At 38.5% G+C, this 22,212-nt stretch overlaps 6 protein-coding genes across 8 annotated transcripts; 5 read left to right on the forward strand and 1 right to left on the reverse strand.

Annotated features, from left to right (window-relative positions):
- The first annotated feature begins 1,046 nt into the window (after nt 1-1,046).
- LOC18017769 (inositol polyphosphate multikinase alpha) lies at nt 1,047-3,173 on the forward strand. 3 transcript variants are annotated; one of them, XM_024156542.1, is made up of 2 exons: nt 1,047-1,111; nt 2,125-3,173. In XM_024156542.1, the coding sequence occupies exon 2, from the start codon at nt 2,146-2,148 to the stop codon at nt 3,001-3,003; it is 858 nt and encodes a 285-aa protein (XP_024012310.1). In that variant the 5' UTR covers nt 1,047-1,111; nt 2,125-2,145; the 3' UTR covers nt 3,004-3,173. The 3 variants fall into 3 exon arrangements, with proteins under 3 accessions (XP_024012310.1, XP_024012309.1, XP_024012308.1); XM_024156541.1 differs by having other exon boundaries at nt 1,060-1,624; XM_024156540.1 differs by having other exon boundaries at nt 1,060-1,194.
- A 269-nt stretch (nt 3,174-3,442) lies between these two features.
- Nucleotides 3,443-6,906, forward strand: LOC18017770. The gene is made up of 13 exons (XM_006399159.2): nt 3,443-3,511; nt 3,646-3,756; nt 3,833-3,956; nt 4,048-4,181; nt 4,252-4,396; nt 4,633-4,811; nt 4,978-5,218; nt 5,328-5,426; nt 5,502-5,647; nt 5,798-5,908; nt 5,994-6,082; nt 6,180-6,717; nt 6,809-6,906. The coding sequence occupies exons 1-12, from the start codon at nt 3,443-3,445 to the stop codon at nt 6,706-6,708; spliced, it is 1,977 nt and encodes a 658-aa protein (XP_006399222.1). The 3' UTR covers nt 6,709-6,717; nt 6,809-6,906.
- A 186-nt stretch (nt 6,907-7,092) lies between these two features.
- LOC18017771 (respiratory burst oxidase homolog protein A) lies at nt 7,093-10,797 on the reverse strand. The gene is made up of 12 exons (XM_006399160.2): nt 10,251-10,797; nt 10,012-10,168; nt 9,889-9,937; nt 9,681-9,794; nt 9,156-9,581; nt 8,691-9,074; nt 8,511-8,606; nt 8,302-8,417; nt 8,126-8,228; nt 7,951-8,024; nt 7,279-7,829; nt 7,093-7,202 (listed from the first exon to the last, which is right to left on the reverse strand). The coding sequence occupies exons 1-12, from the start codon at nt 10,792-10,794 to the stop codon at nt 7,093-7,095; spliced, it is 2,724 nt and encodes a 907-aa protein (XP_006399223.1). The 5' UTR covers nt 10,795-10,797.
- An 800-nt stretch (nt 10,798-11,597) lies between these two features.
- On the forward strand, nt 11,598-16,436 carry LOC18017772. Its single transcript, XM_024156805.1, has 12 exons — nt 11,598-13,032; nt 13,155-13,289; nt 13,405-13,549; nt 13,678-13,977; nt 14,124-14,364; nt 14,450-14,616; nt 14,702-14,812; nt 14,921-14,972; nt 15,064-15,173; nt 15,258-15,386; nt 15,524-15,613; nt 15,717-16,436. Exons 1-12 carry the CDS (start codon nt 11,759-11,761, stop codon nt 16,263-16,265), a joined length of 3,303 nt encoding a protein of 1,100 aa, XP_024012573.1. The 5' UTR covers nt 11,598-11,758; the 3' UTR covers nt 16,266-16,436.
- Nucleotides 16,437-16,737: 301 nt separating this feature from the next.
- LOC18017773 (pectinesterase PPME1) lies at nt 16,738-18,402 on the forward strand. The gene is made up of 4 exons (XM_006399162.2): nt 16,738-17,037; nt 17,124-17,606; nt 17,682-17,920; nt 18,019-18,402. Exons 1-4 carry the CDS (start codon nt 16,825-16,827, stop codon nt 18,176-18,178), a joined length of 1,095 nt encoding a protein of 364 aa, XP_006399225.1. The 5' UTR covers nt 16,738-16,824; the 3' UTR covers nt 18,179-18,402.
- A 1,204-nt stretch (nt 18,403-19,606) lies between these two features.
- On the forward strand, nt 19,607-21,379 carry LOC18017774 (probable pectinesterase 50). The gene is made up of 5 exons (XM_006399163.2): nt 19,607-19,918; nt 20,005-20,283; nt 20,413-20,616; nt 20,711-20,949; nt 21,058-21,379. The coding sequence occupies exons 1-5, from the start codon at nt 19,715-19,717 to the stop codon at nt 21,215-21,217; spliced, it is 1,086 nt and encodes a 361-aa protein (XP_006399226.1). The 5' UTR covers nt 19,607-19,714; the 3' UTR covers nt 21,218-21,379.
- Nucleotides 21,380-22,212: the final 833 nt, after the last annotated feature.

The raw sequence follows: 22,212 nt of genomic DNA on the forward strand, positions 1-22,212 counted from the left end.
CAAAAATAAATTGAAAATTTGTGTGCTAGATCATATGTCTCGAACGTACAGAATCAAGCTCAACATAATTAGGGCGTTGCTAACTAGTTAGTGGGTGATTATACTATACAGACGCTAGTTCAACCGGTTTGCTTATGGTTTTGTCCACATTTTGAGGAATTCCATTGCATACCGGCATGTTTTTTTTTGTGTCAGTTCAATAATTTTAGTTTATCGAGTTCTCCACCACATGTCGATTACTTTTCTTGATTAATGCTTGCACTGGTTTCTCGTCAAGAACGCGATAAAGAGATATGTGTTTCCTTTTTATGGTTTTTTTCTTAGTCATGTTTAAGGTAAAACAAACAAATGTTACAGGAGAAAGGTGCATCATTTAGACGTGTTGAGAAATGGTCAAGTAAAAAAAGAAAAACGAGTTGAGATGCGTCGAAACGCGTCTAACGTAATCTTTTAGCTAATTTGTAAAGTACACTTTGATTTTTCATGTTTTTATAGTACGTTTAAGGCAAAGTTGACGTAAGTCACGTAACCACCCACACCGTATTGTCTAACAAATCATGGCAATGTTTCAAATATATTATTTTCGTAAATTCTTAAAACAAACCTCTTCATTATAGATGTAAACGTAATTAGATGATTAACTCTCTATATAATAAACACTATATGTTTAACTTACTTAAGCGATAACAGTTCATAATTGTTATCTGTTTACGAGAATTTAAAATGATTTTGAACAAAAAAGATTAAAAAATGACAAACGAAAATTTGGAAAATTAACCTGACTAAGATTGATAATAAACCATGAAAAAAAATTATTTAACGATTAAAATGCATGTGATTCCGTTTTTTTTTCTTGTTCACTTAGTATTTCCTTATTTGTTTTATACAATTCTAATTGATGTCGTATGTCGTATATAAACTCCAAACGTGTTGAGTTTTCGTCCTATAGCATCCAACCTTTTTTAAAAATAATAAAATACAAGAACAGTATTATTGATTTATTATATTTGGACCAATGATATTTTATGTATATATATTAGTCCAGCTAGATTGCCTCGGTGCCTCAAAAGAAGAAAACAACGACAAGCTGAAGCTCTCTCATCTTTCTATTGTGAGAATCCTAGAACCGTACACCTTCTTATCGTCTCCCCCATCGTTTATCCGTCAAGACTTGTTCTTCTAAATTTTCGTTGGGTAAATTGTTACTTCGTTTTATCACAAAAATTTCTTCCATCACTGTTTACTTAAATCTAAGTTCTTTCATTTTGCGTTCATTTATTGGGATCGTCCCTTTTTTGTAAAGTTCTTAGCCTTTTCTGCGTTTTTTAGCAATAAAATTCACGAAAGCAACTTTTCGTGATCTTTTTCAATTGCTTGCTCGATTTGGAGAAATTTCCTATTTAGGGATTGTTTCCCTTTTTTGCGCCTTTTTTCTAATCACTTTAATCTCTCTTGTTCTTCAAGCGATGAAGTATAGAACTTTTTTTTATTTGTGTAAAGGGAAGTATACAAATTTTGATGACGGATTTTCTCGTAATTGTGATGGGCGTCTTGTTTTATTTTATTTCTCTTTTAAAGTGAGGAGAATTGAAGAACCCTAATCTGATTTCGCGATGGGACAGTGGTATTGATTCGGATTCCCTCTGGTTAAATTAGAATATCCTTGGGAAGTTCTGTAAGTAGTAATGTAGTATGGTGTGTTGGATTCTTCTAATCCAGTTTAACTCAACCAGTAACCTTTATTAGCTATGATTGTTGCTAATTTGGAAATAATGTGTGGAAATAGTGATCGAATTGCAGGGCAGTAGTTTATTCCAAAGTTCATTGATGCATTGCTGTTCTTGTCACTAGTTTAGGGTCACTTGAAATCTTCAAAAACGTGGCTTTTCTATGATTTATTTTTCAGATTAGTATTCCCCCTTCTGGGTTCATATTTATAGCTGGATCTTGTTAAATACGGCCATTTTTTTTAAGTTTGGCTTATTGCCTGTGATCCTTTACTATCTGATTGAAAGTTGAACCACAGATCATCGATGTAGCATCTTCTAGTTTCTGCTTCTCTTTCTACTTTTGTGTTCTTGGGATTATGAGTGGTTTATAATCACCTAATTTCTTATTCTTTAGGTTCATCATACTCTACCCAACATGCATCTCAAGGCCCCTGAACATCAGGTTGCAGGACACATCGCTAGAGACGGGAAGCCTGGTCCCCTTGTGGACGACAAGGGCCGGTTCTTCAAGCCACTACAGGGCGATTCAAGGGGTGAAATAGAAGTGAAGTTCTACGAATCTTTCTCGTCAAACACAAAGGTCCCAGATCACATCCGTAGATATTTCCCAGCCTATCACGGCACTCAAGAAGTTGAAGGCTCTGATGGAGCAGCCATGATTGTGCTGGAAAATCTTCTTTCCAAGTACTCAAAGCCATCAGTGATGGATGTCAAGATGGGTTCAAGAACATGGTACCCTGAAGCATCCGAGGAATACATCCAAAAATGCTTAAAGAAAGACACTGGAACAACCACCGTGTCATCTGGTTTCAGGATCTCTGGTTTCGAGGTGTATGATCACAAAGAATTGAGTTTCTGGAAGCCTAACAGGAAGCTTCTTAACGGGATTAATGTCGATGGCGTGAGATTGGCTCTGCGGAAGTTTGTATCATCAAACACACTTTCTGACACGAGTTCGAAACCCGACTCTGCTTTTGCGTCCAGCGTTTACGGCGGTTCTAACGGGATCTTAACGCAATTGTTGGAGCTCAAGACCTGGTTTGAGAACCAAACGTTTTACCATTTCAACTCTTGTTCGATTCTAATGGTCTATGAGAATGATTCCATCTTAAAGGGAGACGATGATGCTCGAGCACAAGTCAAGCTGGTGGATTTTGCTCATGTTCATGATGGTAATGGCGTCATTGACCATAACTTCTTGGGTGGACTCTGTTCTTTCATAAACTTCATTCGTGATATCCTTCAGAGCTCAGATGAGTCTGCAGAAAAGTGACACTGTTCCCCTTGAAAGGGCATTAGATTTTGTTTCTATGGTTTTTTCATTTTTGCTTGGCTGATTCGATTATATACCATGTCTCCTTCGAATGTACTTAGTTATCTAAAGAGCATACATTCGTACTACAACTCTTTTCTCTTCAGTATTTTTTTCGCATATAAAAGGTTTATACATTTTTTGAACTTTTACTTTTCGATTTGTGAAGAACACTAGAGCTAAAAAAAGGTTTAGAGCCAAAAGCGAAATAATTGAGACTAATGGTAACTATTTGTAATCTTGAAGAGGTTGTTTCCGTTAAATCCCAAATATTACTAGAAGTCTAGGGAGTGAGATGAAATCGTCTCCCACTTAAATCACTCTGCTCAGCTTTCCCTTTTCAAATTCCCGTCTCGCGCGTATCGTGGAAGAAGAAGAAGAGCACAAAGATTGACTGAGAATGGTGCTACTATGTTTCGTCTTGGATCTTCGGAGTATCTCTCCTTCTCTGATCGGAGATCTTAAGCAGGTCTCTCTCGCGAAGATTATTTTCACTGTCAGTAGATTTTTTGTTCGCATATTGCTCGAAATATCTGGTGTTCGAAATTGATTGTTGCTTCGAATTCTGATGCTCGAATTTGATCTCTGTTGCGACTTTTGTAGTCGTTTCTGAATCTCGCCAATTTGCACGCTATTTCGTCTCCGGTTGATTCTCTCACCGATCGGATTGGTCTGTGTTATATCCTGAAAGATCGGATTTCCAGAAACGATCAGGTTATGCTCGTCCTCGATCGTTGTTTCCTTCTAATCTCGGTGATTGTGTGTTGTTGTTTACGTTTCGATGTATCAGTTGAAAATCGCGTACACTCCCAGTGGAAACTTCTCTCTTCGCGACTTCCATTACGCTGTTAACAGCTTGCCTTTGGATGCGTTTGTACCGGAGATTGATGAATCGGGAGCCATATCTTGCAGAGGTCTCGCTCTTCCTCTCGTTACCGATCTATTTCTTTGTAGCTCCCTGATTAAATTTCCCGCTCGTTAATTATAGTCATGAATTGTTCATAGATCTTAAGCTATCAAGTGTTCTGTGTGATCGAGCTATATACTCATGGGGAGGTAGAGACATCATGAGGAAAGTTATCGTGTTGAGTTCAAGCTTCCCTGAAGATATGGATTCGGAAGCGAAAAACACTCTTATGGTCAGCCAAATACTAGTATTTGTTAGTGCTTTTGCTTCGATTCTCAGTGATAAGTCTTTTTTTCCTTCAGGCTGCAGCAGAGAAATGTGTGTCGGTTGAGTTTCTTTTGCTTGAGAAGAGAGAAAGCCATCTGAGCTATACGCAAGAGAAGATTGATAGATTTCTCAGATGTCTGTCGGATCTTGACAATTGTTCATTTCAAACCTGCATCCCTGGTAAGTTCCAGAGGATTGCTTGCTTCTCATTTATTTTTCATAAACAGTGACTATTTATCAGATTTTTGTGTGTGGTTCTTTAGAGTAGTTTTCCTTTGCTTCGCATAAGATATCCAGGCTAGTTTAACCATTTAAATCTATTATCTGTAAAGAGGTTTTGAATCTAGCATTAGGCAATGCAAGATAGTTCCTAAACATTTCCGGAGATAGGATACTGATCTACTCTATGCATTCAGATGGAAAATCACTTCATGGCCTTGAGAAGAGATGGCTGCAGGATCTAAAGGATGATACTGGAGAATCACTGCAGGCCCAATTTATCTTCAAACGTAACCTTGTTGGCTCAGTGAACAAGATCTTCTGCAACATCACTGCATCAGCGAATCAGATTATCGACGGATTTAGCCCTTGTCGAGTACTTAACCATACCCCTACACTTGAATCTCTTATCTCCCAATAAGCTTGCACTTAGCATCCTTTTCCGGATATTGAATATATGTTCATATTGTAGGTTTCACAAGTCATTTCAGCTTAATGCTTTGTCCACTACATCTTTACATCCTCTTTGTTGCTTTTTACAGACATGCAGGTGCCACGGCATCCCATTACGAGATTCAGTGGAAATCACTACAGAGAAGCTGCAATGTTCTGTAACCAGTCATGATCTTAGAAAGCATGATGTGATTGAAAATTCTGTGAAAATAGGTGAGGGAACAGTTCTGTTTTTGCCTTCAATCCATAGCCTCCGGCAACTTCATCCAATTTCTTCCCAGATTGATTTCACTGTCATTGAGAGGACTAATCTAACTTCTGTCAATGAAGGTAACGCTTTTAGCTACTCTAAAGTAATATTCTTTCCAGGCGCTCTCATTTTTTGACTTCGCTTCTAGTCCAGAATAGAGAACTTGATTTAATTTATACTTTGACGTAGGCCTAATACTTGGGAGGCCTTACATTGTAAGCCCTTCAACATGTCAAGAAACGGAAGCTTCTTCAGAAGAAATGGATCAACCAGATCTGAACACTCAGAGTAAGCAAACTGTTCCCCTAAAAAATCCACATTTCAGTATTGTCTCATAGTTTTCCTAAGCGGCTAGAAATGCAGTTTTTCAGGGACTATGTGGTGCACTATATCCAATGGACCAAGGGTTAATTTGCTTTTCAAACTTCAATCTAGACACCATGACAGTCGTGGAATTTCATTGTTATTACATTCTTCAACCGTCAGAAAACGGCCCAATGCTTCTGAGGGTAAAACTCCATTACTGTGACTCTCTTCCTTGATTAAATAACAGAGTATCAATCTGAATAGTGAATAGCATTCTCCTTATGATATAACAAATTTGTGTTACGTCTTGAATTTGTGCAGTTTCTTAGTTTAACAGACAAAACTGTTTGCAGAGATTGGCAGGGTCAGAGGAAGTCCTGCCTATTTCCTCCAGTGTCAGTCAGCTTGCCGAGTCCTCTATTCCTACAGAAATTGAGATTTCTGTCAAAGGCGCTTTGCTGGAGGTTGAATTCATTTAAATCTTTTGAAATTCATATTTAATTACAGTATAGAGTTTTAACTTGTCTTTTCTTTCTGCTATGTAAGCAGATTGAATCAACAGACTACAATCCTCTGACCCACAACAGAGGCTTCCACGAAAAACTGAACCTCATTGTGAAAGAAAGCCTTCAATTTGGGTGATTATTCTCCTCCCTAATTTAATCATCTTCGTTAGCAACATCCCTGCAATAATGCTACAACCATCTAACTTTTTTTTTCTTTTGTTTCTTGAAGTACACTACATTCAAACACAGAAGACGCAACATGTGAAGTGAGCTCAGCAGTTTCAGATTCTGTATCTCCAACGGCACAGACGTTTCAAAACATAATAAATCCATCCATAGAAGAAGACTCACGTCAGGAAATCCAGATAACTGATGAAGAAGACAAAGCAACAGCTTCCATTACTAAAGAATGGGAACAACTAGTAGTCACTGAGGTTCTCATGAAGTCTTCTTCTCCAGTTTTAACTACACCCAAACCAAATATAAACCGCCAATTTCTGTCGCCTAACAACAAGCAGGCCGATATAAAAACGTCGATGATATTGGAAAGACTTGAAGCTCCAAGAAAGATGAGAGGAAAAGTTGGATCACCAAGCGTACTAGTCATAGGTAGTCCAACTTCACCGGATGTCTCTGTCTTGTCTCAGAAGAAGCCTCTGGTTCCTTTTCAGACTAGTCAGGTTTCCAACCACCAAACTGTCTCATCAAGCCAGCTCATGAAACCCAGCTTTCAGAGGCTTAAGAGAAAGCATAAGTGAGCTTTCAGGGTACGACTCTGTTTTTCCCTGCTTTTCTTGAAAATCCAGCACACATAATAGTGAGACTTGGAAAAGAAAGTTAATACACTTTGCTTTTCAGCTTATAGGAGAGGGGGAATACGTGTCAATATCACATATCGAAGAGACTTGAAGTACGGAGAAAAGATAATAATGTTCAGCAGTTGCGTTGAACGAGACAAACATGATCTGATGCTTGAGTTTGGTAGTTTTTTTTTTCCTTTTTGTACAAGAACCAAAACTGTATTAAATCACATTATATGTACAGTTTCTATACAAATTTCTTCAACCATGAAGCCAATGACTCAATAATACTTTTTTAAAGGCTCTTAGAGCCTAGTTAACTTATATCTCCAAACGTAATTTTTAGAAATTTTCTTTATGGAAACAGAACTTGGTGGAAGTTTTATGAGAGAAATCCAGTGCTAAATCCCGTAGCTCTTTCACTAATCCAGCTGCTCCGCAATAAAATACTCCTGCCAAATTTTATCAAACATTCACATAATCTGCATTCATAAGATGAGAGTGGTTTTTTGTTAGTCAGAAACTCACCGACTCTAGTCTTGGGATGCTTCACAGCGATCCTTTTGTAAACGCTTCTCCAGTTCGGCCTAGCGAAATGGGACATGACACGTGTTCCTGACACAACGTCAACTCCGTGTTTCGCGTGGTTCAGCGACTGGAGCATCGTGATCAGTGCAGACCTCGCGTCTCCTTCCTCGTAGACGCTGGTGCAGTAATTATGCAGCTCAATGACCTTGTTGCGGTCTGTTATGGCCACTTCGTCCATCACGTTCTTGAACCAGTCAAACGACCCTTGCTCTCTTGTGACCCAGTAGAAGTAAGCTCTCTTGGTTCTGAACATTTCACTTTTTCTTGCTGGAGAAAGAGGAGGTGTGACCATGTTGTGGTTCGGTGACCATCTTCCGTTACTGCCTCGTCCTTCCTCTTCTCCATTGCCTTTTAAGTTGTTGATTATGTCCTTGACGATGCTGATCATTGGAGTAGCTCCGATTCCTAGACCCACTAGTAGAACAACTTCGAAATTCTTGTAGTCTTGTGCTGGTGCTCCATATGGACCGTCGATTAGGATTCTTGGAAAGCTAAGGAATCACAGTTCCAAAGTTAGGGCAGTTTAGTCTCATTTTGGAAATCATCTTATGTATTCAGTACCCACTAAATGCTTCTGTGAATAACTGATGGACAGATATTGATAGGACTTACTTAGGGATGTTATTAAGGGGGCTCGAGTCGGCTCTGTTCAGTCTATTTTCATCAGGAAGGCGTGGCTTACACACCTGATGATCAGATACATACGAAGGAATCATTACATACTTGGCACAGTAAATCTCTTAGAGTTGTGTTTATGTTCAAGGGAAATTAATGGAGTCTTAAGCACCTCAGAGAATAATAGTCTTAATTGCTTAGTCCAGTCTCCTAGAACTCTTATGTGGACACTGAGGTAATCATCTCCTGGAGCCGAGGTAATTGAGAATGGATGCCTGTTTATATGCAAACCATTCTTCAGTTTGTTTCCATATATGTCTCAGATTGTATGATAGATTTTCTTATTACCATTCTAATGAAGAAACTTCAGAACAGTTGAGATACATGTATTGTCCGCTTTTGTAGCTGAAGTTGCTTGGTCTTGACATTTGAAGCGACAAGACATTCCCTGGTAACACAGCAACCTGTTGAAGAATTGAGGTCAATAATAGAGATGTATATGCATTCCTCGTCCTTGTTCTTGGATATTTCAATAGATAAATGTTTATAGGTTCGACCTTTAGTATTGAAACAGCCTCAATGCCTGACCTGAGCGCACGAATCAGCCTTTCAGACAAGTAAAGAACCACTGGTACCATCAAATACATCCATGTCTAATAAATCACATGAAAACCAAGATGAGAGTCCATATTACATCTGTTACAACTCTGTATTGAGTCTAGCGGTTGATAAGTTACCGTTTTCTTGTACCATGTCTTGATGAGGTAGACATAGTATCCGTGAACAACAAGCAGCGAGTAGACAATAACAAACAAGTGGTGAGAGTACCAGAAGGCGTTGAAGCCGGTTGTTTTCTTCAGTGGTCCAGGAAGATTGAGCTTATTACGTCTGAACCATGGCGTAGCCAATGTGAAGGCTATAGTCATTAGTATAACCATTGCAATCCCTGTAACTCCTTCCACCGACTCCACAAAGTCCATATATCTCTTCGTTTGATCCCCAAAATACTTCACCATTGGCTTATACGTCTCTTCATTTGCAGCAATCAGCCGGGGGAAATCGCAGGCTAAGTGACATGTGGCATGGATTGCAACTCCAACTGAGATTCCTATTGCAATAACCTGTGTAAGGTTCAATCATACGCATTTATCGATATCGATATCTGAAACCGTTTAATTTACTCTCCACAAATTCAACATTACCTTGTGAAAATTGAGGCTGTCATCGAAAGGAACAACAGCACCTAACTTGGTTTTGGTCCGGAGCCAAGTGATGGTGTTTCTACAAACTGGCAACAAAATCATAGCCATGTTTAGTTTAAGGGTCTCTGCAGCTCCTTTAGCTATACAAACACAAACCCCCATAACTTGGTGAGCAGATCTCTTCCTATACTGTATAAACTTCCACGCGAACAGCCCGGCCATAACACCTATCCATAGAGCCATCACCCACACTCTCTTCCAATTATCCAACACAGAATACTTCACCACTCTGTACAAACGCTCCCCGAGATTCCCACTCTGCGAAACCTTGAGCTTCTGACTTAACATCGTGCTCAGATTTTTACTCTCCCCATCTCTTATATCCTCCATTGGCGCTTGCAACAGCAGCACCTCGAGATTCTCTATCTGTTTGGCATTGTAGCAAGTGCCTTTAAACACATCAAAAAACTTGTCTAGCTTAATAACATCAACTAAAACGAACTTAGTTCACAAAACTTCACATACCATGATGTAACCATAATGATAGGGATCTAGTGTTTCCATAATCAAAGCAGCATATTCATCGGCTTGTCTCCGAATGTTATCCAGTTCGTTTGCAGAAGCACTTAGACTTATAAGCTGTACATGAAGAGGAAAAAATCTACTTATGAAGATCACAGCGAGCTTCAAGATTTCTAATACACATCACTATAAAAAAAAATTCAAATTCTACCTCTCTTACTTCGCCTCTATTCAACCTCCCATCCGCATCTCTATCCACCCTGCATTTCATACCATACTTAGAAAGTTAAAAATATGAGATTGAAAGTTCAAGTCGTATTTCAAGAAACATTACATTGCGAAGAAAGTTCGTAGCCTCGAATCAAAATCCTGATCAGTGATCTGCTTCCAAAACTCTTCAAGCTGCTTCTTGCTTATCGAATCTCCATTTACGTTTTCTCTCCTTCTTAGAGCGTCGAACAATGCCAACGCAAACTCCTTCGATTTCATCCCTGCACCAAAATCCACCAAATCACCTTGAGAGTGTTTTTTTTTGTAAATATTCATTTGAGAAAATCGACTGATTCTGCGAACCTATACATTCACCGAATCTGGAGCGATGCAACAATCCGTTGCTAGACTCGGTAATCTCATGGAACCGTTTCTCAACCCCAGGCCAACCAGCGACGCCATCAGTCTTGGTGATGAATTTGAGACCCTTGAGCGCTAGCTCTGCCCTAGATTTCGAACGGCGGAACCGAACCAGAGGCGGACGCGGCGGTTTTCTCGCCGACGAAGAAGAAACCGAAGAAGCAACTCGTTTCAGCTCGGTGGATACCGACGACGCTATGCGTTTCAATACCGAGTTACTCTTCCCCGAACGGCCTGGCCTCAGAAGCGATTTCCCTGGATCCTCGTATTTCGATCCGGCGCCGTTATGGTCCGGTGACTTCAAGCCGTACACGGAGACGGAATCTTCGTGGATATCGAGCGTAATCTCCACATACGGTTGATTTTCCCCGTAGTAATTGCTCGTCGACGCCGTGTTCTCGATAATCTCCGACGACTGGTCGCTGTACGGCGTCTCTGTGCCGCTTGGGTAGTAGGATCTCGAGTTTTCGAAGCCTAGCTTCTGCATTACACTTCGCTTCCTCGATCTTTCTTCGAACTCTTGCTTTGTGCATCAGATGCACGAAGAAGATGAAATGAACAACAAGAGAAAAGGAATTTGAAATGTTGAAAACCCAGAGAGACCAACTTTTAAATGATTGTAATTAATTTAATTAGTATTTTGGAATACCAAAAGCATACACTAACTAGCCTGGACTATTCAATACAAAAGTTTTGTTGAATCGAAAGAAATTTTCAAATTAGCATGAAAGGAGACTTTAATTTTTTATTGGAGTTGGTTAGAAATTTTCTATGAGAGTTGTTGGTACTTTCTTTGTCAAATCTCCCGCGCATTACCCAGCCACGTCCAATATGAGACTTATTATAAGTTATGGTATCAGCATTTTCAAATTTTAATTTGTTTATCGTCATATAGATATACAACTACTACATAGCTCATACTTCTAATCGAACATCGAAATCTAAATTTTTTTTTTTTTTGACAATATAGCTAAGTAATCGGATATTTCAATTGATTATGCAACCCACCATACCAGTTTAAGAAACATATTTAATTTTCTATTCACCGACTACTTGCAAAATTCATCTGTATAAGAATATGCTATGAAAAAATAGATCACGTAATTACAATTTTTTTGTTGGGTCATAACTTAATTACATCTAATAAAATTTACCGTATATATTTGAATTTTGAAGGTAAGAGAATTAAATTAACAGCAGAGTTAAAGCGGGAAAGTTTTACTATTCAGGCGAAGGGGAATTTTATCCTGCCGTCCAAACAGATAGCGAGACAGTACCAATGCCCAAGCGCATCGATTTGGGAGGGATAATCCCAGAAAGCGAAAATCAGTTTGGGGAAAGGGTTTTGCTTTCTCTCCTTTCCTCTTCCTAATTTTTTTTTATTTCAGATTTTTGTTCTTGCTTTTCTCTTCCTGAATTTTTTGAGGGCTTCTTCGTTAATTTTCTGTAATATGAAAAGAAGACATAGCGAGAAGGTTTTGATTCGTATCCACAATATCGGTACACCATTGATTTCTGGGTCTTCTGGTTTGCCCGTAGACTCAATTCACATTGAATCAGATCGTCCGTACACTATAGGTCGAAGAAGTAATGGGTTGAGTGATTTTGTCCTTGATCATGGCGGTATCAGTAGAAAGCACGGTCAGATTCTATTTGATAGCCAAAGTAGCAAACTTTTCATTTTTGACGGCGTGATTCTCTTGCCTTCAAGTGGTTTTAGTCAAGCTTTTGATGAGCTTAGGAGAAGATCGGTTAGCGTTGATGAGCTGCACAAGGAAAACAAGGATTTGGCTAGTTTAAATTATAGGGTTTCTTTGAATGGGGTGTATGTTAATCGTGTTAGGGTTAGTAAAGCCAAATTTCAGGAGATTTCAAGTGGCGATGAGGTGTTGTTTGTTTGCGGGAAGGAAGGATTGTGCTATAAACATGGTCGAGTTGGGTTTTTGGTTCAGGAGATTGATTCTGGAAGAGATATTTCAAGTTCTGAAGATAGATGTAGAATGATTGGAGCACCGGTCTCTTCAGGACATTCTAGAGGAACTGTTTCCAGTGGGAAGAGAAGCAAAAGGGTTTTTGCTCCGATGGAAAACGAAATTAATTCTCCTGTTTCCGGGTTTTATCCACCCAAATCTGTTGGTGTTATTGAGAGATTGAATTCTCTTGTAAGCTATTGTAGACATATATTGAGCAGCGATGATCCTCTATCTTGCCTTAGGTTATCTATCATATCAGATTCTGGAAAGCAATGCCTATCCTGCTGTACAACCAAACTGGTAAGGTCAAAAGTAGGTATAGTGGCCGATAATAGAGAAGTCAAGGGTGCCGAGACAAATCATGACTTGGGTCATGGTTTGTCTGGTTTACGAGTAAGTGATGCACGGCCAAGCCCACAATTACCTATAGGTACAACCTTAGGTGTCTCAGACTTGGTTAGCGAAGCAGAAGATTATGGCGCTGCTTGTATTTCTGTCAGTGATAAGACTAGGACTATACTTCCTTTTGATGGGGGAAAGGAAAGTACTCCTGATATTAGTTGCATCGGTGAGGAGAAAAGTTATGGAAGTTCTCTCCAAACACCTGGGAAGAACTTTTATTTAAATCGTCTTCAATATTTTGAAGAAAATTCAACTGGTCGTCAACGGGTGGTTTCCTTGCCAGAACTTCTTTACCCTGTGGAAAGCATTTCAAAAATCTTCATTGCAACATTTACAAGTGATATCTTATGGTATGTCCTATTTTTTTTCTTTTTTCCATTATTTTCCCTAGTATTCTAAACAGAAGAAACGGATAGTGTATCCTCATTTTTTCCCATGCTTGTTCAAGAGTCTGACAAAGTTGTCTTCGCAGGTTTCTTACCTGCTGTGAGATACCTAGTACTTTGCCTGTGACTGTTGCATGTCACCATGCTGAAAGATGTTGGAGCTCTAGCCTTGATGCAAGAACGGCTGCTCCTTTGGAAAATTACCCAAATGTAGCTGTGGTGTACGTAATACCGGATCATATTCCCCTTAAAAGATATTGATTCATGGTTATTTTTTCTTGTTTGTTACTAAATACTTTATCACTTCATTTCTAACGAGTGTTCATCTTGTCTTAGGTTTCCACCATTTCCTGAGGAAATTGCATTTGGGAAAGACCGCAAGAACCGCGGCATTGCTTGTCATCACCCCAAGCTGTTTATTTTGCAAAGAGAAGATAGTATTCGTGTAATTATTACGTCTGCAAACTTAGTAGCAAGACAGGTAGGAGTGTATGCCTAAGTTTATAGAATGAAAGGAATCATAGATGAGTCTGGCGCTGTGATGTTTCAAGTATATTCAGAGATTTTTTTATCATAATTCATTTTCTGATGGGAGATTTATAATTCCAGTGGAATGATGTGACCAACACAGTCTGGTGGCAAGATTTTCCACGAAGAGCAAACCCTGATTTCTTATCCCTTTTCGGCCATTGTCAAAAGGAAACCAATCGTGGTTTAAGGTCAGATTTTAGTGCTCAGCTGGCTGGATTTGCTGCGTCTCTTTTGGCTGATGTTCCAAGTCAAGCCCACTGGATTCTGGAGTTCACAAAGTACAACTTTGAACACTCAGCAGGTCACCTTGTGGCTTCAGTGCCTGGAATTCATTCTTATAGGCCGTCTTATCTTATAGAATCTGCTCGCTCAAAAATTGTGAGTAGTATCATCTTCCATCTTTTGTGTATGGATTCTCCGAGTGAAATCAATATCTTGACGCCATTTTTTATTGGTTCACTGTTAGCCGATGTTAAAAATTTGTTGCATCCCTTTCTTGACTAATCATATGGTTCTTGTTGCAGTCTTTCAAAGAAGAATATCTGGGATCTGTTGAAGCATCTGCTGTTGGCCTCAGTTACCTTTTTCGTTCTGCCAATGATTCTACAGGCACACAATTGAAACGACTGGCTTCATATATCAGCCGAACCCAGGAAATTTCTCTCGGAATGTTGGAACTTGTTTTGAGAAGAAATACCAATGTGCCTGCTGACGTGAATGCAGTGAGCGTCCTTGTTCCTAACCCTGATGATGATTCGCAAGACGGTAAGTAGTTTCATGTAAAATAGATGGTAATATGTCCTTGATATTAATTTTCATTCTGTGACTTATACAAATTGCCTTGTGACAGAGTTTGTCCAACTAGGCTTTTTGCCTCGGAATATTGCAAAATGGGTTTCTCCTTTGTGGGATATTGGGTTAATTAAATTTGCGGGATATGCGTATCGGGATGAAGTCCTTGCAGCTGCTTCTTGTAGGAGCAACCAGAAGGTGCAACTGATGCTGCATGTATTACAGGCATGGTACTTTTATTATATGTTAATGAGATACTTTGCATAAATCGCCTATGGATACATCGGATTATATCTCTTGACTTTTGCAGGGAGTGTCCATGTCTGATATGTCAAAGTTGATTCAACCTCATCATGTTGTTGCGCTGTGCTCTTTAATCGCTTCACTTCAGAGATGTACTGGCATTTGGAGGCTACAAGAGGTAACTTTGATGGCTAATAAGAACAACCGAATAGTGTTTTCACCCTTGATTTTTAACGATAGTGTATTAGCCTTTAACTACGTGATCCTCTGTATTGGTCCTCAAAAGGTGTTAGGCCGTTACAAGTGGCCCGAATCTCAGGAATCAGATTTCGTCTATAGTAAGTTCATTGTTACTAGTTATCGTAGATAAATACCTTAACAGTACTACGGCAGGGTATTAAGCTTATTGTTTGTTTTTTCTTATAATAGGTGCATCCTCGATTGGAGGCTCAGCAACTGCAAGCTTTCAAGCTGATTTTTCATCAGCAGCAGGTAAAAAAGCGTTACAGCATTTTAACTCCCAGGAATCTGATCCAGAGGTACTGTTTTTGTTTTGAAGCACCCTTAAAAGTTTCCACCACAAAGTTATGTGCATGAAACGTTTGGTCCATGTTCTTGATCAGTGGGGATGCTGGAGTGCTAGGGAAGAACGGGAAGCTCCTTCCATTAAAATCATCTTCCCTACCATTGACAGGGTCAAAAATGGCCATCATGGTGTCTTGTCTTCAAAACGTCTGCTTTGCTTCTCCGAGGTATATTGCTTATTTTGCATATTTTATGCCCACAGTCTCTGTCCAGGAAGAAAGGAAAAAAAATTGCTTTGGAATGATAATAAAGTGTGGAAAAATATGAATCTCATAAAACTTGTCTTTTTGATTGTCATGTGCAGAAAACCTGGCAAAAATTGAGACATAACAACGTGCTTCATGATGCAGTTCCTAATCCGCCGGATAGACTAGGGCACCCGATGCATATCAAGGTAAGAACAAAAGAGAACTGTGTGTAAACAGTTAAATGACTTGAGAATTGGCAAAAACGGTACTTAACACAGTAGTTACAATGTCTTTATATACTATGAACAGGTGGCCAGGAGACGCTTCACCTCCACCAGAGGTTCACGGTTTTCTTCGTTTGGTTGGGTTTATTGCGGCTCACATAATTTCAGTGCAGCTGCATGGGGACAGACCATTTCCAGATCCTCCAGGAACAATGAGGACCAGTCCCACAATGCCATCAGATCGGTCAATAAACTTCGTGTATGCAACTACGAGCTGGGCATTGTGTTTGTTTTTCCTCCACCTAATGAAGAAATGGACTCATGGGATGGATCTAAGATTGATGATATTGTGTTGCCGTTTGTTGTACCGGCTCCAAAATATGGACGGAGTGATAGACCGGCTACAGGTTTGGCTATGAGGGAAGCTTTTGCTGAGTTAAGGGAAGGCTCTAGAAGTTTCTGTGGAGAAACTGAAGTTGAAGAAGAAGTAGAAGAAGAGGAAGAAGAAGAAGAAGAAGAAGAAGAAGAAGAAGAAGAAGAAGAAGCTGAAGGAAGAGGAGATTTTGCTGCAGAGGAGGAGAAGGCTTATGCTGAGGCATTGTGGAGCCAGGTTGAGTCCTCTCTCAGCTCCTGAAAGATTACGCTGCTTTGGAATATGACAGATTTGCCCTCCGTGTATGTATTGCTAATTTGCTATGTAACCACTAACCAGTGTTGTTTACAAAGAAAAATGAAATTGATTCTTTTTTTGTTGTCAACAATGACAACAAATGAAAGTGATTCAGACAAACTATAACGGAAACTACAATATTGAAAAAAGAGGGGATTTTGAGGTTATATGATTTAGCTGAAAAAATAGATATTCGAGTGGATATAATTTTTTATAAATAATCATTACATCAACATTTGAATTTCTTTGTCAACCTTTGAATGTTTAGAATAAGTAAAGTTGAATAAGTAAATTTATTCCTAGCTAGAGAAATTATAGCTAGCGTGATATAAAAAAATGGATAGCCACAAACAATAATAGCAAACGAAAATGAATCTCAAAAAATTCCAGTCTCCTTCCCAGTATATAAACCCCATTGCCATCTTCCCATAAAGTCATCCAGAAAAAAAAAAAAAACAAAAAAAAAAGAATTTTTTTTTCTTTTCTTTTTAAATAAAACAAAAAAAAATATAAAAAAATAATAATGGGATACACAAATGTGTCCATATTATTAGTAGCCGCCCTGGTCGTGGTGTTTGTTTCACCGATGGTGTTGGCAGATGATACAACACCAATCCCAGAGGCCAAACCCCAAGTGGAACAGTGGTTCAAGACCAACGTTGGTCCTTTAGCTTCGCGTAAAGGCACTTTAGATCCAGCTCTCGTAGCTGCGGAGGCTGAGCCACGTATCATCAATGTATGAAACAAACCTAGCAAATATTAAAACTCTCCCAAATTATTAAACTATATGATATTGGAATCATCATGTTATATATATTGCAGGTGAATAAGAAGGGAGGTGAATTCACAACACTAACGGACGCATTAAAGAGCGTACCAGCAGGGAACACAAAGCGAGTGATAATAAAGATGGGTCCTGGTGAGTACAGAGAGAAAGTCACTATCGATAGAAACAAACCTTTCATTACATTGATGGGACAGCCTAACGCAATGCCCATTATCTCCTTCGATGGAACTGCCGCTAAGTATGGAACCGTAGATAGTGCCTCCCTCATCATTTTATCCGACTATTTCATGGCCGTCAACATCGTCGTTAAGAATACAGCGCCAATGCCTGATGGTAAAACAAAGGGAGCACAAGCTTTGTCTATGAGAATCTCCGGAAACAAGGCTGCTTTCTACAACTGTAAGTTCTATGGTTTCCAAGACACGATCTGTGACGATACCGGAAACCATTTCTTCAAGGATTGTTACGTTGAAGGGACATTCGATTTCATCTTTGGAAGTGGAACCTCTATGTACTTGGTACGTCTACTTATCCTAGACGTACATTCTTGATAATATAATACATAAAGCCTAATGCATGCATGTACGTTAAAGGGAACACAACTGCACGTGGTGGGAGATGGAATTAGAGTGATTACAGCGCACGCGGGAAAGAGCGCAGAAGAGAAGAGTGGATACTCTTTCGTGCATTGCAAGGTGACTGGAGACGGTAACGGAATCTATTTAGGTAGGGCATGGATGAGCCACCCTAAGGTTGTCTACGCTTACACCGAGATGACCAGCGTCGTCAATCCTTCCGGATGGCAAGAAAACAAGATGCCCGCACATGACAAGTAAACTCCTATAGCTAGCTATTCTCTCACTATTTACATATATCATAATGTTACCATAATGCATGGTTCGATCTAACTTGGATTTTGTTTTTTGACAGGACCGTGTTCTACGGAGAGTACAAGTGCTCGGGACCAGGATCACACAAAGCCAAGAGAGTTCCATTCACGCAAGACATTGATGCCACTGAAGCTAACCGTTTCCTTTCCCTCGGCTACATCCAAGGATCCGCGTGGCTTCTCCCACCTCCCGCTTTGTAAACGCTTTAATATATATTAACCTTTACAAATTAAAAAAAAAAAAACTATACTTATACACTTATTCACCGAGAATATGTATATCGATCGGTGTATTTTTATTTTAATTTTGGCTGTATTTTTTTTATTTTGTTTTCCAAGAGTCCTCTCTTAGTTGAGAGTTGAGACTTCTTAGTTGAGAGTTGAGACTTGTGTAATTTTTGGTTTCATTACATTAATATGAAGTCTCGTCGGTTCATAACTCTTGTATATTCGTTCTAATTACCCAATTGATATATTTTTATTACTGAGGGCCTGAGACTCGTATTTATTTTGTCTCGAGGATTGAAAATTTGAATTTTTTTCAATATATTTGATAAATAATTATAAGACAATAACATAGTACTATCACTTTTTTATTTTTATTTCATGTTCGTGGAATTGTATGTGCAGACCACTATTATTACGAACCTGAATTCTTACAGAGACCATGAATCCTATACCCAAACTCACACAAATTTTTTGACAAATCGGGTACGATCTCAAGTCTTACCACATAAGACGCCTATCATGCAAATTATTTTTATTACATAGTTCAATCAAATAGCATATTTTACTATTTAAGCGATAATATATTTGTGATCGATACAATTCCCCAATACTTAATGGTAAAAGTTAATTTGGAGATGATTTGTAAACAAAATCGTTAAATGTGCATTGTTTTAGCATTTGATTACCAAAACAATTTTTGCTTCTTCATTGGCAAGTTAGTCTAGCATTTTTTTGTATATGATTCTGTAATCTTAATTTTCAATTTTTTTTTTTGCAGAATAAATTTCGAAATATTTTTTTATAGAAAAATTAGAAACCATATTTTGGTGGAAAATTAAAAATCGTAATATGCTTAATAAATGTGAGATTATATTTTGGTTAGAAATTATGATTGCGTAATGTTGCGAAAAATATACAGTGTTAGAGGAAAGTTGTTGGATTCTGTGATTTTTTATCACTTGACACCAACTACCGTCATAGACAATACAAATAAATGACAAAAAAAGAGAGTAACAAACACAATTTAAAAGCCAAAAAACAGGGAAAATCTTGACGTAAACAAACCCAAGTTAATTACCACTTGAGTCCTCTAGTACATTCAAACACAAAATGTAATTTGGGTCAATTCATAAATAGAAAATATAATAATAGTCTTTTTCAGAGGGGCCAATCAACATTTTGACTTTGCAAACTGTAACTTTTCCTTTATTGGATAAATTAGGTGGTGATACAAGAATTTAAAATTATAGTCAGATATTCAAAAATGCTTCAACAAATATAAACCACAAACGAGAATAGTAAAAATTAGACATGTCCGGTCAGACATCGACGAGCAAGACAAGTATATAAACACCTTCAATACTTCTTCATTTCTTCCATTTTAAAATTCAATAACCTGGTAGTAACACTAGATTTTTTTATTTGGTTCTGTTCCCTTTTCCATTATTTTCTTTTATTTTGTAAAAGAAATAGAAGAAAATAATAAATAGTAGAATATAATAATAAAAGATGGGTTCCATTTCTCTGGCCATAGTTGCATTCTTTGTCGCTTTTGCCTCTCCGGTGGTTCTAGCAACCGATACAGCGCCGATTCCAGAAGACAGATCCCAAATCCCGGAATGGTTCAAGACCAACGTTGCACCTTATTCTCAGAGAAAGGGAACCCTAGACCCCGCCCTCGATGCTGCTGAAGCATCTCGACAAGTTATCACCGTAAGTTACATTTAATATAGAATTATAGATCTTATATCCATGCATATATGTTAATTCGAATTTTAAAACTGAAAATATCACTGCAGGTGGATCAAAAAGGAGGCGGCAATTTTAAGACAATAAACGAAGCGATCAAGAGCATTCCAACGGGAAACAAGAACCGTGTGATCATCAAGTTGGCTCCAGGTGTATACAATGAGAAGGTCACGATCGACATAGCTCGACCATTCGTTACATTGCTTGGTCAGCCTGGTTCAGAAACGGTCTTGACTTACCACGGGACGGCCGCTCAATACGGAACCGTTGAGAGTGCAACTCTTATCATCTGGTCTGATTATTTCATGGCAGCTAACCTCATCATCAAAGTATGTGAATTATATATATTCGTTCTACGTATGTTATTACATTGCATTAAAGATTACTTGCTCGTTTAAAACCAAAAAAACAAGATTACTTGCTTATTACCTAATGTATGTGTATATGTTATTCTGTAGAATACTTCTCCTATGCCGAAACCAGGTTCACAAGGACAAGCTCTAGCTATGAGGATCAACGGTGATAAGGCAGCTTTCTACAGCTGTAAATTCCACGGTTTTCAAGATACTCTCTGCGACGACAAAGGCAACCATTTCTTCAAGGACTGTTACATCGAAGGAACCTACGATTTTATCTTCGGAAGAGGAGCTTCCTTGTACTTGGTAAGCTTAAATCATCAGACCTCAACTAACATATTTATTAATTATAATTTATAACATTTTCAACTTATACGTATATTTGTATATGAATCTATAGAACACGCAATTGCACGCTGTTGGAGACGGATTAAGAGTGATCACGGCACACGCACGAGAAAGTGAGAACGAACAAAACGGATACACGTTCGTGCACTGCAAAGTCACTGGAACCGGAACCGGGATCTATTTGGGCCGGTCTTGGATGAGCCACCCAAAAGTCATCTATGCTTTCACAGAAATGACCAGCGTGGTCAACCCATCTGGCTGGAAGGAAAACCTCCAACACGGATATGACAAGTAACATTTTATATCATCTCATTTATATACACATAAACTCAACAAGTCATAATTCACAAATTTGATTATTAACTCGAACCGGATATTGTGTGTCGTATAAAAATGCAGGACGGTGTTCTATGGAGAATACAAGTGTTTCGGACCAGGGTCACACTTAGAGAAGAGAGTGCCTTTCACACAAGATGTTGACCAAAACGAAGTTAGGCCTTTCCTCACTCTTGGTTACATTAAGGGCTCCACGTGGCTACTTCCTCCTCCTAAATTCTAAATTTTTTCTTCTTAAGATTTCATGTATTCTAAAAATTTTCTTCTTAAGATAAAATATTGATTGCAACAGTCCTTAATCCTTTAACCAGCGAAATGTTCCCATCTTTTTTTTTGTATCGCTTGAGATATAAAATTATTCAATTCATTCGTTTCAATTTTATTGCCCAGAAGTTTGTGGTATTATATGTTATATATATACACGTAATTATTGAGCATTAATATCTTCAAACGAGATTTTCTATTTATGTATATTAAAACCAAGTTAAGCTATGTTCGCACACCATTGAGTTCATGATATGTTGAAGTACAAAAATAAATTACGTATAATGTACTTGCTAGATGTCAACGTTTTATAGTTCTAGTTGCAAATTTTCTGTTTTAATATTCATCTATAATAGTATAATTTAGGTTATTTATACGACTAACCACAAAGAGATGCCTGCATTAAAATTAATCCAATTAATTAAAGACACAACAAGGTCAAAAGGAAAGTAAACATTTGGGATAGGGACGCCAAAGCCGCCGAGTAGCCGCGTCACATCCAGGTAAGCAAAGAGTCGCAATCCAACTAACAAGAAAAAAAAAAATCAATCAAGCAACGTGTGCTGGGCCTGACTCAGATTCCGAATCTGGTTCTTACGATTCAAGACCATCCAATTTTCAACGGCTCAGATTGCTTACTAGCATTAGTACGACATTGTCACGTCCAGGGAATCATACCCATAATGACGACTCACTCCTTGTTTTCCGCATGTCCCCTTGATAAAAATTGACGGTCATTTTTTTTCTTCCTTTTTTTGTTCACGTTTTGTTGGTCATAGACTCATATTATATGGTATATATATATAATTTTTTTCATGGGGGTCATATTCTATGGTATATTCGGATTTTTTTTTCCGGCAATTCTATGCTATATTCGGATTAATCAATTATTGTTTCACTAATTGCCGTAAAAAATCACCATTTTTGGCGAGATGTGCCTAAAATGCCCTTTCA

Source organism: Eutrema salsugineum, unplaced genomic scaffold (genome assembly GCF_000478725.1).
Source record: "Eutrema salsugineum unplaced genomic scaffold, Eutsalg1_0 scaffold_2, whole genome shotgun sequence".
In the NCBI taxonomy this organism is placed as follows: domain Eukaryota; kingdom Viridiplantae; phylum Streptophyta; class Magnoliopsida; order Brassicales; family Brassicaceae; genus Eutrema; species Eutrema salsugineum.

Coding starts and splice junctions, on each gene's coding strand:
- LOC18017771 (XM_006399160.2), bottom strand. CDS start 10,794: ATGCAGAAGCTAGGCTTCGAAAACTCGAGATCCTACTACCCAAGCGGC. Junction 10,169..10,250: donor CAGATTCGGTGAATGTATAG/GTTCGCAGAATC, acceptor ATTTTGGTGCAG/GGATGAAATCGAAGGAGTTT. Junction 8,418..8,510: donor AGGCTGTTTCAATACTAAAG/GTCGAACCTATA, acceptor ATTCTTCAACAG/GTTGCTGTGTTACCAGGGAA.
- LOC18017773 (XM_006399162.2), top strand. CDS start 16,825: ATGGGATACACAAATGTGTCCATATTATTAGTAGCCGCCCTGGTCGTG. Junction 17,607..17,681: donor GTGGAACCTCTATGTACTTG/GTACGTCTACTT, acceptor TGTACGTTAAAG/GGAACACAACTGCACGTGGT. Junction 17,921..18,018: donor AAGATGCCCGCACATGACAA/GTAAACTCCTAT, acceptor GTTTTTTGACAG/GACCGTGTTCTACGGAGAGT.
- LOC18017770 (XM_006399159.2), top strand. CDS start 3,443: ATGGTGCTACTATGTTTCGTCTTGGATCTTCGGAGTATCTCTCCTTCT. Junction 5,219..5,327: donor TCTAACTTCTGTCAATGAAG/GTAACGCTTTTA, acceptor ACTTTGACGTAG/GCCTAATACTTGGGAGGCCT. Junction 5,648..5,797: donor ACGGCCCAATGCTTCTGAGG/GTAAAACTCCAT, acceptor AACTGTTTGCAG/AGATTGGCAGGGTCAGAGGA.
- LOC18017774 (XM_006399163.2), top strand. CDS start 19,715: ATGGGTTCCATTTCTCTGGCCATAGTTGCATTCTTTGTCGCTTTTGCC. Junction 20,617..20,710: donor GAGGAGCTTCCTTGTACTTG/GTAAGCTTAAAT, acceptor ATGAATCTATAG/AACACGCAATTGCACGCTGT. Junction 20,950..21,057: donor CTCCAACACGGATATGACAA/GTAACATTTTAT, acceptor ATAAAAATGCAG/GACGGTGTTCTATGGAGAAT.
- LOC18017769 (XM_024156542.1), top strand. CDS start 2,146: ATGCATCTCAAGGCCCCTGAACATCAGGTTGCAGGACACATCGCTAGA.
- LOC18017772 (XM_024156805.1), top strand. CDS start 11,759: ATGAAAAGAAGACATAGCGAGAAGGTTTTGATTCGTATCCACAATATC. Junction 14,365..14,449: donor TGATGATGATTCGCAAGACG/GTAAGTAGTTTC, acceptor GCCTTGTGACAG/AGTTTGTCCAACTAGGCTTT. Junction 15,614..15,716: donor GGCACCCGATGCATATCAAG/GTAAGAACAAAA, acceptor TACTATGAACAG/GTGGCCAGGAGACGCTTCAC.